Genomic DNA, 19,294 nt, shown 5'->3' on the forward strand with positions numbered 1-19,294 from the left:
CGATGGTGATGTCTAGAATCTTTAGATAACATATAAGATTCGCTGGTTTTAATTTTACTGTTTGGAATATCCTGTTGGAGATTATTTTCTCACTAAAAGTTGAAGAGGAGGTAGATGTAGCAGCGCCTCTAAGGCTATGGTGGAACGTATTGGTAGATTAGTTTAGTTATATCGATGTTAAGAGTGCAAAAGTGAACAATTCGTCTATGATTGAACACACAGAAACATTCTAAAAATATACAAAAATATTCCCATAATAAATGAGAAATATAATAAACACCAATGAACGATGACTAAGGAATTCCGAGTGGGCGAGCGACGCCACTGAAAAATCGGAACGTATAAAACCGAGTGAAGCCTAAAATTTTCTTAGTTTACATTGGGATTGTATTCCCGATTATCAGACGGTTGTGCCAGGTGATAGAGTGTATTTTTAACACTTTTTTTCAAAAAGAACAAAAAAAAAAAACAAAATGCCAGGCCCTTCAAGACCCCTATGGCAAGTAAGTGATTCTAATATTTTGCCAAACGAATAATTTTTCGACCAATTACATATTTATACACTTCAAATTATAGATATTGATTTTTTTAAACACGTATTTTATTAAATTATTCAATATTTTTATTTTATTTTTCAATATACGTCATAAATATTAAACAATATAATTTCAGTGATTCACGATTGGTTATTTTTAACTTTTTCAATGTGTTTACTTCAACTTCTATTTCAATTTGTGTTGAAATCTGTGTCACAATTCGCTAAATTTAAGTATAACTTTAATGATTTGGCAACGTTTATCTTTATGAATCATCGTGTGAATAAATATGTAAGTAATAAATACAAAGATTTTTTTTAACGTTTTATCATATGTGAGATATCGGGATTTCAAAACTTTCGATATTTTCTCCGGTATTGAGCAGCACCCTATCCAACTACCTCCTAAACTCTTCATCCAAACCGTCTAAATTACCTCCAAGACTGTTATGTGATTCATACTATCGAATCTAACAATTCCGAGGGGAAAGATAGTCTTATTACCAATAGAGGTCTCCCCGTTTCCAAATCCAAGATGAAACGCCCCTATACGCCCCTTCGGCTACTAGTCACACCTCCCTGAGAATTATCTTAACCCTATTTCTAACACCTCTTCGATTATCGTTGTTGCAGGTTTTCTGCGTTTTTCCTATAGCCTGGTGAAACAACATCAAGCTAAATGAACAATACAGATCTCAAAATGGAAGTTGTAGGGCAGTTGTAACCACCTCCCATTGAATAATAAACAAAAAAACTTATTCTATTCCTCTCTCGATGAATATTGACAAAAATTATCGCAGAAAATCAGACATATTATTATTATTCAAAAATATTTTTCAAATTTTTGATTAAATTTCAATTGTATACTATTTAATTTTAGTAAATTTTCTCACCTGTAAGAAGAAATAATTTAGTTTATAGAACACTTATCAGGGGTTTAGGAATACACCAAATTTTGATTGGAAAATGTAGGAGAAGCCATAAAAACCAACGAAAAAACCTTAACGTTCCTATTATGTAGTCAGGAAGGAGCAAATAAAATAATTTCTATAAAAAAAAATGTTTAATTTTTCTTCGACATTAAATCGGGTTCACATTAGTATCTTATAAAACACAATATTTATAAAAAAGAAGAAAAATTATTCAATTCTGTAAACACGTTACACATTTATTTCATTCTATCATCAACATATTCATGATCTCCTGATTGACCCTTCGTCGAAACCATCGAAGACGAATTTCCTTAGAAAAACCAATCAGTCACCTTGAATTATCCTTTTCAATGTAATGTATTAGCTTGTCTCATACCCTTAAAGACTTCTCAGAGATGCTCAAACGTTTAGCTACATCAAGAAGACGCTATTCATAATGACGCAACCATAAATATGGTTATGGAATAATAATTGTTTTTAGAGCACAATCAGACCATTGACAACATGCAGCTTCGTTTGTTTTGTCTTGTTGATAATTCATTTAACTTAGAAAGCTTGTTCGGAACTTGAAATTATCCATATCAATATAACTTTAATGAAGTACCAACCTTCAAAATGTCATGACGTTTCGATTAGTCAAAATAAAATGACAGCTATTTAGGTAAAGCTACTTTTGTTATTTTCGAAACAATTTCGTGTGATTTGGCCCCCAGTGACTACTGACTAAGAAATTCAGGTCAAATGAAGAAGCAATTGCTGAAACTGATGCAAAAGACAAATTATTCTACAAGCTCGGTATCGAGAAGTTGTAGATGAATAAAATCGATTTCAAGCCTATATTACTCGATTGTGAAAGGGAATTCATAAGATAAAAATGTTGAACCTTTTTTCAATTAAATATAAAAAAATATATATTTTTGTTGTGAGTCTTATAGTTCCAAATCTCCTAAAAAGAAATTTGCTGGAATATTATCAAAAACTCTTTGTAAAATATCTAACATTATATCTTCGATGGTTTTCGATAAAATTGGACTCAGTGAATCAGCCACGGGCCTCCAGTTAGCGTTCAAATATTCGTTTGTTGACTCTTCTGTAAATAACACAAAAATATTTATACCTCATAAGATACTACTGAAGCACGTCGTAGGAAAAACCGACAAAAACATAATCCAATTTAATATTACCAACAAGTGTCTTTTTTGATAGCACTGTATTTATAATAGAGTTTGCTAATTGTCCAGATAAACTAGAAACATCGATCACATTTTCAGTTTCTTGGCCATTTTCTATTATAAAGATGAAAACTTATGTATCACACTGTATATTCAAGAACAAACAATTTGATTTAGTAATTTATAATCCGATGAAAATTATTCTGACCTAATTAATTTCTATGGAATTTCGAGGTTTTTTTTTCAAAAGATTTCTATTTTGTAGATTGAGACAACCTGTATGATAGTTTAATCGAATTTAATGTATTTGTTGTTTTTTCACTCACTGTTTGAATTTTAGCGAATTATTCACGATGACCTTGTACGAATTTTACGTAATTTCTTAAAATCGTTTCTAAAATTAACTTCGGACTATTTACCTAACGCTTTGATTCCGTCGAATAAGTTCCCCATATGTAATTTTAAACCTCCAATGTTGAAGGTCACGTGGACATCGGTCACATTGAAGAAATCGAAACCGTCGTGCTTTTCCATAATAACATCGCTTTTTACGTTGATATCCAGATTTTCTAAATAATAAATTAACTCCAATAATATTCACCATATACAAATTTTCAAACTTTCTTTTATTTTAAACAGTCAGTTAAACTTAAATTAAATTGATGATTCCGTATTATTACAATTATTCATAATCAATTAAACAAAATCTAAATATTTTGATTGTTGTTTACTAAAAACTAAATTTGAATCAATAATGACACGAGAAAACTTGAACCTACAACAAAAACTGATAGTCTTATACGAGGGTTGCTTCTTTAAGATGTAGCAACAATGAAGTGAATATGTCAAATATGATATTGCTGTCATAAAGTTTGACATTTGATGTGTCATCAACCTTGTTTGGCACCCATCGATTTCTTTTATTCCCACAGATCAAAACTTAAGTAGCAACCCTCGTATGTAAAAGCTTTAAGATAAAAAAAAAATTAATCAAACGAAATCATGCGTTTAGAAAAAAAACGAGGCCTACTACAAAACAGATCTTGTTAGGTTAGGTTAGGTGTATTCTACAAGCTTTATATATTGTTTTTTTTTTGTATTGAAATTTTTGTATTCACGTCCTGAACCCAAAATTTATTTATTCAAAAAATATTAAATTTAGTTGAATATTGTGACTAAAGTGAGCTTCAAAATTGTGTCGTGAGATGGCGAATTCACTTACAAACAAACATGCAACGTGAAGAAAAGAATATAGAAAAAAATATTTATTTGAATACATTATAAAAAAGTTATGAATTAGATATAACACAATATCTCAATTTAGTGATTAATATTAATACTTACGAGCATCAAACCAACACTTTCCCTTTCCTCTTAAAGGTATAACCAATATTTTACCGAGTAATTCATAATTTCCATCGATTCTTAATCTTGGTAAAGACAGTTTAGTATAAAAATCGTAAGTTTTAGGATCCACACTGTTATAAAGTATTTTAGTATTACCAAATCCTATCACTGTAACATTATCTAATGATGCGTTTACTGTTACCGGACCCCTGCCACCTTGTATTACCTAAAATTAATAAAAAAAGAAACAAAGACAAAGAATTTGTAGTTAGATATATTATTATGTGTATGTGATTCGTGACTGCGTTGCTTGTTGCCTACCATGTAGATCGGGGTATGATTTCTTATACTCAACACAGGGAACGCGATAGTGTGAATTTGAGGACAGGTGACAGATATTAACAACGTACATTAACCGGAAAAAACGACACTAATCAATAGAAAAATAAAACTTTTGACCTTGAGTAACTTTTTCAAAACACACGGGATCGATGGGTACTTCTGGGAACTTATTTTGATTAAGCAATATACAACAAAACAAATATTAATATCCAGTATAATCATATAGAAAACTTGACAGAGTATGTATATGCTGGATACATTAATAAAAGTATACAGGGTTCATTGTGCTATCTTGTCAACTCAGTCAACTATTTCTACTACATTCGCAAGTATTAACAAAATTAAACTTCTAAGAAGTTAAACATTAAAAGAACAATGTCAGAAATCATATTAATTGTATCAATAACCTACCAGTAAGTTTTCTTAAATTTTCGTATAGAATACATACAATTTATTATCAATAAGACAGAAACGTATGAAATGATTAACACAATTTTTAGTGAATAAAATCAAATTGTAGTTGATATAGATATGCTAGTGCACGAAATTTATTATGCAGAAGAAACGTAGTTAGCCAACGTATGATTTGTAACCTCACATTACATTTCAAATCCTTTTTTGTACTATTATAATAAAAATATAAATCGTACACGTGTACGTATATATATATTAAAAAAAATATACTTAACAGAAACGCGACGTTGCCTATTATTGACAGTATAAAAACTTTGTTAAGTTTTAAGTTGGTAAATTTTTTTATTATATCTCAATTATTGAAATAATTCATAATAATTTCAAATTATAAACGTTGTTTAACATCACCCATCGTGAACATGTTTTTAAAATGTTAATTATGACATTTGAATTCAGTAGTCGTAATTGTCGTATTTACCAAATCTATTAGACTTGACATTATTTGATTTTTCAATGAAAGATTTGGCCGTAAATATTCAAAATTCAATTCTTAGAAGAATTGATGAAGTAATAGAAATTAGATGAAAGAAGTCGTTGTATAGGTTATGTTTTTTTCACATAACAATCCTTTTTATCGTTTCACTTAAGAGTAGAGCAACGAAACAAGATATTTTAATTAATTGTTGCAGTTAATTTTGTCAAAAACTCAAATATAAAGTGACAGAAATCCTCGTTTAAATAAATAATAAGAAATATTCTTATCTGAATGTTTTAAAAAGCCGCCATATTGTGAAGATTTGCTATGTCAACGATCTTGCACGACTATGAACGATCGTGTTTAATTTATTCTAGTAAATCAGGGTAACGCTGTTAAAGAAAAATATAAAAGTATCGATTATGTACGGCAGTTGTTATAAAAAACATGAAGAGACAAAACTCGTTTGAGAATATTGTAAAATATGATTCTTACTTATTCACATTCTCAATTAACATAAATTTCTTACAGATTTTATATTTTCACTGATAATAGTTTCAAAGGAATCGAATAGCATGTGAAATCGATTTATCAATAATCGAATTATCGTTTTTAAGAAAACAAATCGTGGTATTATTAGTACTTACATTCAAAACTGGTATTTTTAATGGATCTAATACTTGAAGACCTATTTCCGGTACTCCTTTTGGAATTTGGTTGAATAACTGTTGTACGGCGTGAGTTGAACAATTTATGAAAATTTCTCTTGGATCTTTTATCATGCAAGTTCTAACATAATGGGCTAAAATATAAATTCCACAATAACATAACCAAAACTTTCACAACAGTAAACTAGTATGTCTGAGGCCGTCATATTTTGAACTGTTTCTTCTTTATAACATCCATTTTTAGTTCAAGCATAACATCCTTATAGAAGACGGACGATTTCATTATACAAAAGGCATTACGTAGTATAATTTTGATATGTTTTAAATAGTAAATGTAGATAAATTGTTGGCAAATGAAATGTGAACAAAATAATGGGTTAAACACGTTAATTGCATCATTAGAAAGCGAGAAAATTTGGAAAACCGGAAAATTAGTGTTGACTCGACGACTTGAAGTTGATGTAATCATTTTCAATTATAATTAATACCAAATTTGTTACTTAGTGATTGGTTCCAGTAAACGTTACCTACTGAAAACAAAACTTGAAAGTTTCTTGAGTGAAAATTTATATATAATATTTTCCAAAATATAAATTTGTTACTTTATTTAAGATATACCCCGTATAATTTACAAAATAATTCGAACAATAATCAAAGGCGTTAAATTTTCTTAAAAAAGTTCTAGAACTTACGTTGTTCATTTAAAAATCCGAAAACGAATTGAACACAACTGATCACAAAAATAATTCCAAACTGATAAATGAGCATGTTTTCTTTAGGGGGACGTACTGAGTACTACTTTAGTATTGTACCGGTCGTATACTTCTACCAGCTGTAGCTTTCACTCTTTTGCTATTACGATTTTTCTGTTATTACCACCTTGTATTACATAAGTGAGTATTTGAGGACGGTAGAAAAAAATTGTAACACTAATTTTTAGTTATGGCATCAACAAATATTCTGTTACATCAATAGAATAACATTAAGAAAAAGAATTTTTACATACAGGTTGTATATATAATGAATTATTAAAAAATATAATGACTTATTGTTGTTAAACTATCTTGGGTTGGATTTATCTCTTCCACTATACCTTATTCTTGTTCTTTATTCATTTCAACTGCTTTTTTGTAATTATTCTTCTTCTTTCTTGTAGTATTTTTTCATGTCAATCGTATACAGAACCCACACGTATGACAATTGGGGGTAATTTACTTATATACCAAAAAATTAATTTCTTTGCAACCCTTCAAATTAAAAATACTAAATTTCGTGTACTATATGAGAGTGTTAAAAGCGTTGAGTAATGGTAAACAGAAGGCGAAGGGTTAATTAAGGATAAACTAACCTTAAAATTTCACTGTCAGTTCAATTCAAAAATATTTGCTGCCTCCTGGAGGTTAAAATATACGTCATATTATTTTTAAATTCTTTTATTTATTATCAATGCAATTTCTGTTGATATTTGTTAATCAATCGAATGCAAACAATATAAAAATAATTAATTAATTACAGGATTACTGAAATAACATGGTATTGACTAAAATATTACAAAAGAAAATTTATATATAATAGTAGTTATTATATTCACTATATTACAAAAATTTATACTCGTAGTTGTTTCGCAACCATAATTTATCTTTAGGGGATACGTAATAATTACAAAAAGGTATTTACATAATAAATTTAATTATATCTATTCACTGCTTCTCAAAAACATTGTTCAGCTTCCTTCTACATACTACATACTTTTTATCGTGAAACAAATCCAGAAAAAATCCTCGTAATAAGTTGAAATTTTCTAGAAATTTTACAACAAAAAAATAGACTTTATTGTGTACCTTTTTCTATCTATCCTCGAGACGAGATCACCTTTTTTGAAACACCCTGTATAACAAATTAACATACATATATACCGTTAATAATATAAACAGACACGTTATTGATGCAATTTTGATTATTCTACCGAGATTTACAAATTATTTACAAAAATACAAATTATAAACACTTTTTACCACTAATAAGTTATAGAATAAGCTATGTATTATTTCCAACTCACGGCATTTTAGGTATTATAAAATGTCAAAATCGCTAAAAACAAAACAGTAAATAAAGCTCATATAACCTCAAAATATGGTAACGTCTACTTCAACTTTTACTACGATCAGTTAATAACGCAACGTTAATTATATCTTTGTCTTTTTTTACGGTTACTAGTGTCAATTCAAAGAAACTATCACGTATGTCTGTGAAGACGATAATCGATCTTATCTTGATTTTTATTAATATAAGAATGTGCTTTCGATAAATCATAGATTGAGTCACGTGATGGAAAACTTCCACTGTTTATACTACAATTAGTATTTGTTCAAATAACTGTAAACAATCAACTTTTATATTGTTATTGTCATAATTATAATCAAATTTATGATAAAGAATAGTCATATGGATTAATTGTAGTACTATAATATTTCTCGTATTAGCTAATAAGTGCCAATTAAATTATTGTGACGTGTTTATTTACAAAGTGAAAGTTGTGGTTCTAAAACAACATTTAATCTCAGCAGATAACTGTGACATAATTTTAGTTAGTTGTATGTACATAAAGACAGTTAATTCAGTCAAGGACACACTATTATTGATCTACTTTATTCAGTTGAATTAACTCCATGGAAGAAGAGTTTCTACAACAAAACGTATTTCTTTTGTTGCAATGATAATTGTTTGTTGTATAATAATTTTTTATTAATACTCAATGATGTACAGGGTGTGTAAGTAATTGTAAATATTTTACGAATATATCTATTCACTTTAAACAATATTTATACAGATACACAGATATGATATAGAATTAGGTATAATTTTCATGGGGACGACTTAAAATAGTAATTGTAGGTCTGCCGGGTCGTAAAGGTTTAGATTTTTTTGAGCAAAATGTGTCTATTTGGCTCCGAGGGCAGCACGTGTTATTTCTTTCACCCATTACACAGTTTTTTAAACAATAAAGTCTTAAAAAAAGGTATTTTTTAAGAGCTAGACATTCATCTAGGTTCAGATCTTATTTTTAAAAAGGTTTATGCTGAGAAAGCTCGAAAAAACTATTTTGTAAAGCACTCACGCGCAGACTTCCATATCTTCTAAATTTTTACCCTACGAAAAAAATAAAACACCAAAATTTTCAGAAAAAATACACCTATAATTTTGTACTTTACAAAATTTTACGTATCATTAATAGTTTTTGAGTTATTTTGGAGAAAATGTGTTAATTTTTCTGTTTATTCGCGAAAATTCGTCTAAAAACGTGGTTTTGCCTGAAAATAAATCGAAATTTAGAAAAAATTTTATAAAACAAAACTTATTAACAATTAATCAATTTATCAATTTCCTATAACGAAAAATTAATCACCCCCGGGAAGGCGTTGCATCCATCTCCAGGGAAGAAGCAACCCCAACATAGGATAGATGATAAGGGATATTCTGAATCTAGAAATTAGGGTTACTAATTACAGGGATGAACAAATGAAGATTTGTTTAGTTACAGGGGTAGTTTAAAATGAATGTTTGAATTACTGAATACATTCATTTATGAACTGAAATTCGAGAATAAATCTGTTAAAGATGGTTTTAGTAATAAATTTGTACGTAATGCTATATTAGTTAGATTTTATAACAATTTCAAATCGTGAACTTCAATTTTATAATGTTCAATGTAATTTTGTAATTTTTTTTTTTTAGATTTAAATTTAAACGATATTTATGAGCAGTCATTTTGAACGCGTTTAACACATTCAGATTTATTTTCGTAGAAACAGCTGGCGTTAAAAATAGTTTTTAATGTTAACCACCGCCCACCCGAGATTTCATGAACGAGGCAATTCAACAAACAAAATCGACAAAAAATTTCGAATTTTATTGTCTAGATCAGTTTTATTTATCATTTTATTTATATTTCTTGCATTTCTTAAAACTTTTTTGACGTAAATTGTCTTGATTTTCGGTCTACTCTATTTAAAACTTCGTTTTAAAACTAAAAAAAAAATTAAGATATGGCAACACTGTCAAACTTGACATTGCCTTCATAGAGTTTGACATTTGTAATGGTGAACGTACTCAGAACGTTTTCTATTTGATTCGTTTGTAGATACTTGAAACAATAATTTTGGTTAAAAAATGTAATTAAACACTTTCATTCGATGATTTTCCGTGACTGTGGATTAAAGCAACGGCAGTGATCGATCAATTTACTTCGACTTTTGGTGATGAAGCACCACATCTCGAGCTACGTCGATGATGTGCGTAAACTGATCATCGATCAAACAAAACCGTTTTTGAGTCAAAACAACAGAATATTTTGATGATGCCATATCCAATTATGAATTTTTGTTTTTATAATTGAGTTTTATGAAGTCCTTTAACATGACTCAAATCCGCGATTGAGGTGGCGGAAAGTTTGCGACATAATATATCGTTTTTTTGGGTATATGATTGTAGTGAGATCAAAAATAACAAACGATGTGTCCAAAACTATCTTAATATATATTTTAGAATCTATTTATTACATTTAAATTAGTAATATCTCAAAAAGTAATATACGAAAGCAAATTCGTCGAATTATAAATTGTAAAACGTAACTAAATCAAACCAAAATAATCATATATTTCTTTAAAAAAAAAATAAACAAAAATATGCCAAAAATATTTTACATATGTCGAGTATTTCCGAAAGCTCCTAATCCAGATTGAGAAGCGCCTTTGTTGAAACCCATTTGGAGGTTAAGTTCACCTTCATGCGCCCTGAGTTGCGCTTCAGTGAAATTTCTCTTATTTTCTTCGGCCATTTTAGGTCCTAAAGTAGGACCGTTCCATTCGGGGTGCTTTTGAGTGATACGTCCTAAGGAAAATAGAGATATCGCTACCTGTAACGAATTTTTTTTTAACAATTTTACCCGAATGATCTAATGATTCCTTACTTGAGCTATATTCCTTTTTTCAAACAAATCAGCCGTCTGGAATATTTCCTCTTCGGGTAATCCGTACTTTTTGGCGGCGGCTTGAAACCTCTGGATGTTCTCCATTAACTGAAAATTCGTCCCTTTCGTTTGGATTTTTTTTATACATCCAGGCGTGAGTTTGTTCATTAGATTACATAAGACGACGCCGTCCTTTAAGATGTCTTCGAATTCCCCTTTCGGTACTGGTTCGCCCAAACAAGCGAAGATCCAATTGAGAACTTCGGTTTCTACTTCTTTGTTACGTTTCTGTAAAAACACAAAATTATAAATAAACAACGACGGCATTCGAAATAAAGCAAAAATATCAATCGAAAAATAATAAATCCGGTATTGGTAGGACACAGCTACCAAGGCACGGTTTTCCCGAAAACTACAAACTACAGAAGTTCAATGTCAACACCACCACTTGAACTACTGAAGTTTTCTAAGATAAGTAATATCTACCGCCCTTGGTACTGGGAATTGATTGAAAAAAAGCTGAACCAAACCCAAAAAAATAAATCAAACGATTCTTGGTTTGAATCTGATAGAATCATAGATGATTCAGCTTCAGCTAAGGAATAAACCATGGATGGATCCTCTCCTGAAAGTATGTTCCCAGGAACCCAGCTGATTGTTATTGTAGAGTTAGGCATTGTAGGATCGAAAAGTAGTTGGTTTACGGGACAAAAATTATGAAAATAGCGAGGCTCTAGATCTAATTACGTAAAACTAAGTAGATTCCATAAATATTAGATTAATTAATTCATACTAGTTGTATAATCTTATTTGGAGACCAATAGTTGCAAAATAAGTTTTCCAAAGAATTTTCACAATGAAAAACATGTCCATTGACATTGAATAATACTTTTCTCCATTTTTCGAAATAAGCAAGCATTTTTACCACGAAAACAGCTTAAAATCTCTTATTTGGTAGCGAATTGCATCCCTCTTTAACTCAGGAAAGATTTGAGGGATGTAAAGGGGTGTAAGACAGTATCCCTTCCAAATCTGTATATACGTTTTTGAATTATCTACCAAGAGCCAAACTACACGGCAATTTCGTCAAATCCCGACTAACATATCCTTGGAAACGAAGCAAATTGAAAAAAAAAATGATTTTAAAGTATACTTAAAAACCAAGTTTACTATGCATATCAATTAACTTGTTATTGATTTTCATTCATGCGATGAAACTTAACTGTTTTGTACGAGACGAAAAAACCTTCAGAGACAACCGAGATTTCAAACAAAAATACAAATCTCGTCATTTCCAAAAATATCTTTGAAACCAGATCTATTTTAAAATCAAAGTGTTATGAAGACTTACAAATGTTTTCGATAAACATAACGCAGTTTTTAAGTAAAAAGAAAAACCGACGAAGATCGAAAATGTTCTATTTTTTTTTTCAAGAAAATATTTGTATGATTTAAAATATATATATATATATATATATATATATATATATATATATATATATATATATATATATATATATAAAGCCAAGTACTTGGGAACTGACAAAATGGAAGATTCGCATCGGTTCATCATTCATAGTTCTGTAACAATGAAAGAAATTGAAAAAAGTAGATTTTACTAAAGCAGATTCGAACCCTGGACCTGCAGTATGAAGGCAGGAAACATTAACATTGAAGGTGTTTGTCGTGGATATTTTTTTAACGTACCAGGGTTTTTGGAATAGTTTTTAAATCGAAATAGTTTTTGGAACAAAATAAATTTGTGTTTAAATATTTTATGTTAAATAAACGAAATATCTGCATTAAAAAGAACAAGATTTGAATCCGTTGAAGCTATGAAAGAGAAAACGACGCAGGTCCCGAAGGAACTGACAGAAAAAGACTGTTTCCGATAATGGAAGATTCATATCGGTTTTTCATAATTTTATCATGTAAAACAGGACTAAATGTTTTCAATTTAGTTCTACAAGTATGAAAAAAATTAGATTTTACTAAAGCAGATTCGAACCCTGGACCTGCAGTATGAAGGCAGGAAGCATTAACATCGAAGGTGTTTATCGTGGATATTTTTTAACCTACCAGGGTTTTTGAACAAAATAAATTTGTGTTCAAATATTTTATGTTAAACAAACAACTAAAAATGGATATAGAAAATGAAAGTGAGACCACCAGAAATTAGAGAATTGCCATTAAAGTGGAGGAAAAAGTAAATTTCACTAATGGCTGATCTCTTTATATAAAAAAATATTAATTTTTATTTATGTATTTATTATTTTGATATTTGATAAAATTTCATTGAACAAAAACCGATCCGTATCCATTATTTATATTTGGCAGCTTGCCCAAGGTTATATGTCATTGGTGTAGAATTAATTACTATTTTTAACGAAATTTTCCAATAAATATGTTTAAAAAATTAAAATAATCGAGTCGGTATTTTAAAATCCACAAAAAAAAGTTTATGATTATTTTTATTGTCAATATTATTTATCGAACATTTATTGAATTGTCGTATACAATTTGATTAAATAAAAAATTAATTATCGTACTTACAGCCATGATTGCAGTGGTCGTTTATAAGTCGGCGTCGGGATGCTACTGAGAGCGTCGAATCTCGACTGTTAGTCTTTATGTTTAAACAGAGCGGAGGCGTTCGATGCACACTTGTTTTTTAATATATATATATACATATATCAGTTCTATTTCTTCAAAAAATTAAGTAATCGATGTTAAATGATCGAAAATAATTTTGTTTTGCTTGCCAAAAGAAAATGTTGCTATTTGAGGAAAATAAAACAAATATTTCACCACTCGAAATAACGTCTGCTTTTATTTTTATAACACAAATATACAAGTGGTGATATTTCAATAATATAGCGTCTAATTTCGGCTTTCAATGCTTCAATGGTTGCTGAATTATTGGTATAAAAAGCCAAAAGTCTAAAGGCGTTAAATCCCAAGATCGACGAGTCCAATTTCGGTCACCAAATCGGGAATTGACACAAACTCAATAACTTCCAAATGAGATTTAAGAAATTGTGTTATCCCTTCCTGCATTACCTTATTCGTTATCGAAGAAAAACGATCCAATAATTCCTCTAGACCAAACTGCACACCATGTGTCGAATCGAATGACGAATCATTCGTGGATTTTCTAAGCCCCAAATTGCCTATTAACGAAGCCATCGATGTGAAAATCTACCTAATCACTGGAAATGATTTTGGTAGTAAAGTAAACGATCCAATCGGTGAATTATCTTCTCTGTTCATGGTCTACTGGCAGAAGTTGTAGCTGTAAATCTTGCCTAGCCTGTTGAAATGTCCAATTTTTGTACCCAAATGGCAAATTGACGTATCTACCCTTTCTGTCACACTCTCGCGAACAGTCCTGATGTTTTGTTCTGAACGTCCTCTAGGTATTAGTAAATTAAAAGTAAATGAATCCAAAAAAATTGTTTAATTTCTATATTGTTCACACTTTTTTGATATTTTTCATACAATAAGTCTAATGTGATAAACCAGGCTGGAATCCGAAATATTCTTGGCTGCTAAAAACATACATTATGGTATTCATACTTCTTCTGACCCCGTATGTAGAATAGTTATGCTTTTGCATACGACCTATTTCATTATCCACCCTTTCAAACCATGAAATCGTGATTTTCATATTGAACTTTTTGAATAACCTGGTATATTACCATATAATGATGTTGCTAGATCGGTTAATATTAAATCTAATCCAAAAATTTAGTCACGAAATTACGTCATTTTTTGACGCTTAACATAGATCCCACTTAAGAGAGTAATATTACAAATTTACATTATTAGTAAATTTTCGAATTAGTTATGACTGATTTTTGGCAAACGATGTAAAATTTACTGCCAAATTGTGTAATAGGAAATTAAGAATTCATTCGTTTTCAACAAAGTTAATTTGGAAATCGGTTGAAACTGATAAGTAGACAGCGCGTTTTTACTAAGATTTAATACAAGACATACGTTTTTTATTAAATCCACATTCATATATAAAAATCAACTTTATGTATTCTTCAGTTTAAAAATACCGTTCATACTAACTTTATTTAACATGTAACATATAAACAAACATCTTATACCAAAATATTTCTTTCAAAAACAATTCAAACTTTAAAATTATGTAAATTATATAAATACCTGCAGTGACATCTAATTTAATTCATGTATAAAATCTCGTAAAAAAACACTATGGAATCAGTTATATTAAACGAATACTTTAAATTTAAATGACATACATCAAAAATCATCTGGTTTTTTCGACATTGTCAATACAAAATATTATTCTTGATAATATTATTAGTAGAAGAAGTACGCGTATACACTCCTTTTGTTGCCACTTGCATAAACGATCATTGATCTCAAGTGATCACACAAGACGTATAAAAAAAGAGATGGAATAACTATTTATCCAATGGTAGATTTTAGAGATGGGATTAGTTCAGTTCCTAGTAACGCTTTAAAAATTAAGAATTCTTGAACGCATGAATAACAATTCTAATTAAAACTTTGGCTACGTTCCAAGCTATTCATCAATTTTCTTTTCATTAATAAAATACGTAAATTACAAGACGTTAAATTAATAGCATAAATCAGTAAGATTTATTTTTCTATCGGATATTTCTACACAAAAAAAAGTTTTTGATTCTAAAATTATACTCTAATGTAATAATTTTTTTTAATTGGTTTCAGGTTGCCGGTAAACGCGATCCTGAACAAGAACGCGAAGCCCAAGCATGGATTGAGGCTGTTACGGGAATGAAGTTTCCTCCGGGCGTTCCTTACGAAGACGTTCTTAGAGACGGAATTATCCTTTGTCACTTGATGAACCGTTTACAACCTGGTATCATCCAGAAAATCAACACCACCGGCGGAGATTACAAAATGATGGATAACTTAAATCAGTAAGTATTTCACGCTCTTTTTTAATCAGATCTCATGCTGAAGTTCCCTATCGGTATAATTCTACCAGCTTTCTAGTTTCCTGATAAATCTAACGTAAGTTTTCACTTTGATCCAACGTTAGTTTGATGGTTAGTTAATTAAAAGCTGATTTCGATGATGTTGTCGTCGCCAGTATTGGACTCACCTGACTTAATAAATCTAAAAGCGATCTGTTAAAATACACTAAAAAAGCTTAAAAAACATCTGCTTAATGAATGTAACATACCTATCCAAGATCGTTATATCTATAAAATTATTTGGTATTAATGACGTCAATCCTAAGACCAAACAAGTTACATCTCTATTCATTATTACCTAAATCTACTTGTACTGTGATGCGGAATGTACCGTGCAGTATTTGTGGGTACGATACTTACTTAATGATTAATTGTGAACAATTAATCAAAGTTTAATATAATATCTAGATGTAAAACTCGATAAAATATATACTATAGTACACGATATTATAAAAAAACTTGAGAATAAATGTTTTTGACAATAACTGCGGCAACATCACATTAATATGTACCAGTTATCTTCTTCGATCTCTGCTATCCCGTTCATACGAGGAAAACTTAGTATTGTCCTTGCGGAATCTAACAAAAACGTTATCAATTTGAGCGATCAGTTGGTTGGCTTCAACATTTCATAACAGAAACTAAGATGAAGTTACAACAAATATATTTTTATATAGTAAAAGAGGGAATTTGTTTGTGAGAAAAGGAAATAGCATTCTGCGTATACAATGAGGATTTTAAAGGAGTACTTTAAAAAATAAGTATTAGATCTTTTTTAAGAGTAACAACTGGAAGTAAAATAATACGAAACTTCCAATATTCTTTTTCAAAATTAGCATTTGTTTTATATTATACTGTTGACGTCAACCACAGTTTTTTAAATATAGTACTGGCAGCATAGGCAACACAAAATACAAATGTATTTAATGGGCTATATATATATATATATATATATAATGTCGATTCATTTTGTTTTTTATATTCGATATTTGAAGAAATTATGATCGAAGAGGTAGATGATCATATTCATTAATTCTGTTTGCTCTACATAAATCATCCAGTATGAAATCGTAGTAGTAGGATCACAGAAGCTCAAAGAGGTTTACACAAACTTCTATTAAGTAACTGATAGCACAGAGCTGGTCTTGTTCTACCCAATAATACAGAAATTTTTTAGACGTTTTTGCATTACTTTAAAAATGTTGGGTGGTAAATACCCTTGATAAGATATTATTTATTTATTGACCGTTATATTTTTATTACCCTAAATGTTATAATGTGTCTAAAAAAGACTAATAAACGCATTACTGGTAAAATAACTTGTAGTAGTAACATTGAACAGACCGCAATAATTTGAAGTCCTGTATTTTGAAAATTAATTTTTCCATTCTATTAATTCATATAATTTAGAATAATCATGAATGAATTTTTGAATTCTGATTCCTGTATCTATATAAAAATTTCATTCGTCCAATAAACTATTTATTTAGAAGCCAGCCCTGTTTCCTATATGTAGAATTGATGATTTTTATAATTAAAATGATAATTATCGCTCTGTTAATTAAGCCAGGCCGAGATTGAGTATCATCAACTAGTGCAAATGGCAACTTGAGGGATAGGGTAACATAAGAATGAGAAAGTATACTAAACAGACACGTTCAATAGTTAAATAAAAGTAGTCGTGTATACTACTAGTTCGTGACGGGAATTAATCCGTTTTATATATAATATTCTCCCAAGCATGTTCTATACAATTTCATTTACTATTTTTTCCAGATTTCAAAAAGCATGTGTCAAATATGGTCTATCTGACGTAGATCTTTTCCAAACTACTGACCTGTGGGACAAAAAGAACATCGCTTTAGTTACAACTACCATTTTCGCCATAGGTCGTACCTGTTATAGACACCCAGAGTGGCGAGGTCCTTTCTTAGGTCCCAAGCCATCAGAAGAAAACAAAAGAGAATTTAGTGAACAACAACTTAGGGCCGGAGAAGCCATCATAGGGTTACAAGCCGGACAAAATAGGGGCGCTACTCAAGCCGGACAAAACTTTGGTGCTTCCAGGAAGATTATTTTGGGAAAATAAGAATTTAATTTTAACGAAATGTTATAGTACCTGTACGATTTATGCAAATTTAAATTGGTAAACTAAATTTTTCTATGTGAATTAACTTTAATGAGCTTATTTTTCAGTAGTAGTTCACTCATGACTATATTTCGTATAGTGTAATATATTTTCGTTTAGTTTTATTTAATGACTTTGGAACCCGCATCTTTGTACGCATAGTCATAACCATTTTAGTAACTTGGAATTTATGAAAAAATAAATTACACAAATATCTGAGATTTGAGAAAAAAAAACAAATCAAAGTAATTTTATACTAAAAATATTTATAAAACTTGTGTTTGTCACAAGTCAAATAGAATAATTTTTTAAATATTCTGTTCATCATGTTTTCGCAGTCATTACTTAGACTTTTTGGTCTCTTTATCTAACATGTAATAATCGACAAGGAACGAAATACATACACTGGATCATGTAACGGAACAGTTCTATTCGAGGTTATGTTTTGTAACTGTAGATAGTAGTTCCTAAAAGTTTTTATTTTTGTGAAAACTCGTTAATAAAATTGTTTTTTTTATTCTGAGTTTGTTTAAAAGTAATATTCATAACGATATATTTTTAGTGCAGTTAACAAAATATTTTTTGGTTATTTTAGATTGTGTTAAACAACAGTGCCATTCCACGAATATACAAAAATCTATGAGTGAAAAATTTAAATTTACTGTGATTCACCAAATTTCAACCAGTTTTAAATTTTGTTTGAAACTAACGAAAATCTCTTAGAAAAGTTTTCTTTTTATGATGTGATTTTGTTATTTTTTTACGTAGTTTATACTTGTTTTTTTTTCTTTTTCACTTGCACTTTTCATTTTTCATGAAAAATTGATATCAGATTAAAAAGAGTAATTTTAAAAGCTTTCTTCCAAAATTTCTTTAATACTTCTATAGAAATATAAATCAATTTCCACTTTTCCCTTTAGTTTGTAACTAAATTTCAGGACGAACCTGTTTTTGGGAGAACAAGCAGACAGGGGATCAAAAAATATCTTTTTTGGATTACCTTGGTTTGCATTGTTAAACTATATTTTAGAAAATAACGGCTTGTTACAGTTTTATTATATACAAGGTGATTATGAAAAGTATTATTTTTACAGTATCCAATTTCTGTTTCCTCTCGTATTTTTTAATCGTATTCCGAAGTTAATTTAAATCTCCTTCAAATTTCAAAGTAACCCCTTAGGACAAAATTATTATATACGAGGTGAAAAAAAATAAGTATTATACATAGTTTCAAATTTTTCGTTTCCCCCGTAGTTTTTAATCGAAATTCAAAGTTAAATTGTTTTCTGGTGAAAAAAGAAGCAGAGAATAAAAAATT

General features: G+C 29.5%; 3 protein-coding genes across 4 annotated transcripts; 1 reads left to right on the top strand and 2 right to left on the bottom strand.

Moving 5' to 3' along the window:
- Positions 1-262: 262 nt before the first annotated feature.
- Positions 263-18,493, top strand: LOC130450154 (muscle-specific protein 20-like). Its single transcript, XM_056788366.1, has 3 exons — positions 263-503; positions 15,580-15,791; positions 17,625-18,493. Exons 1-3 carry the CDS (start codon positions 474-476, stop codon positions 17,935-17,937), a joined length of 555 nt encoding a protein of 184 aa, XP_056644344.1. The 5' UTR covers positions 263-473; the 3' UTR covers positions 17,938-18,493.
- Positions 1,580-6,022, bottom strand: LOC130450141 (circadian clock-controlled protein daywake-like). Of its 2 annotated transcripts, none has more exons than XM_056788345.1 (4): positions 5,865-6,022; positions 3,984-4,212; positions 3,059-3,208; positions 1,580-2,557 (listed from the first exon to the last, which is right to left on the bottom strand). In XM_056788345.1, the coding sequence occupies exons 1-4, from the start codon at positions 5,997-5,999 to the stop codon at positions 2,397-2,399; spliced, it is 675 nt and encodes a 224-aa protein (XP_056644323.1). In that variant the 5' UTR covers positions 6,000-6,022; the 3' UTR covers positions 1,580-2,396. The 2 variants fall into 2 exon arrangements, with proteins under 2 accessions (XP_056644323.1, XP_056644332.1); XM_056788354.1 differs by lacking the exon at positions 5,865-6,022 and adding an exon at positions 4,308-4,506.
- On the bottom strand, positions 7,306-13,705 carry LOC130450159 (myophilin). The gene is made up of 3 exons (XM_056788380.1): positions 13,408-13,705; positions 10,855-11,142; positions 7,306-10,800 (listed from the first exon to the last, which is right to left on the bottom strand). Exons 1-3 carry the CDS (start codon positions 13,411-13,413, stop codon positions 10,585-10,587), a joined length of 510 nt encoding a protein of 169 aa, XP_056644358.1. The 5' UTR covers positions 13,414-13,705; the 3' UTR covers positions 7,306-10,584.
- Positions 18,494-19,294: the final 801 nt, after the last annotated feature.

This window comes from Diorhabda sublineata, chromosome 1 (assembly GCF_026230105.1).
Source record: "Diorhabda sublineata isolate icDioSubl1.1 chromosome 1, icDioSubl1.1, whole genome shotgun sequence".
NCBI lineage: Eukaryota > Metazoa > Arthropoda > Insecta > Coleoptera > Chrysomelidae > Diorhabda > Diorhabda sublineata.

Excerpts from the sequence above, each read along its gene's own strand:
- LOC130450141 (XM_056788345.1), bottom strand. The coding sequence starts at position 5,999 with ATGATAAAAGATCCAAGAGAAATTTTCATAAATTGTTCAACTCACGCC. Across the intron at positions 4,213-5,864 it reads TAAAAATACCAGTTTTGAAT|GTAATACAAGGTGGCAGGGG; the intron begins GTAAGTACTAAT and ends TATTAATTTTAG. Across the intron at positions 3,209-3,983 it reads AAAGTGTTGGTTTGATGCTC|AAAATCTGGATATCAACGTA; the intron begins GTAAGTATTAAT and ends TTTATTATTTAG.
- LOC130450154 (XM_056788366.1), top strand. The coding sequence starts at position 474 with ATGCCAGGCCCTTCAAGACCCCTATGGCAA. Across the intron at positions 504-15,579 it reads CTTCAAGACCCCTATGGCAA|GTTGCCGGTAAACGCGATCC; the intron begins GTAAGTGATTCT and ends AATTGGTTTCAG. Across the intron at positions 15,792-17,624 it reads ATGATGGATAACTTAAATCA|ATTTCAAAAAGCATGTGTCA; the intron begins GTAAGTATTTCA and ends TATTTTTTCCAG.
- LOC130450159 (XM_056788380.1), bottom strand. Across the intron at positions 10,801-10,854 it reads AAAAAAGGAATATAGCTCAA|GTAGCGATATCTCTATTTTC; the intron begins GTAAGGAATCAT and ends AATTCGTTACAG.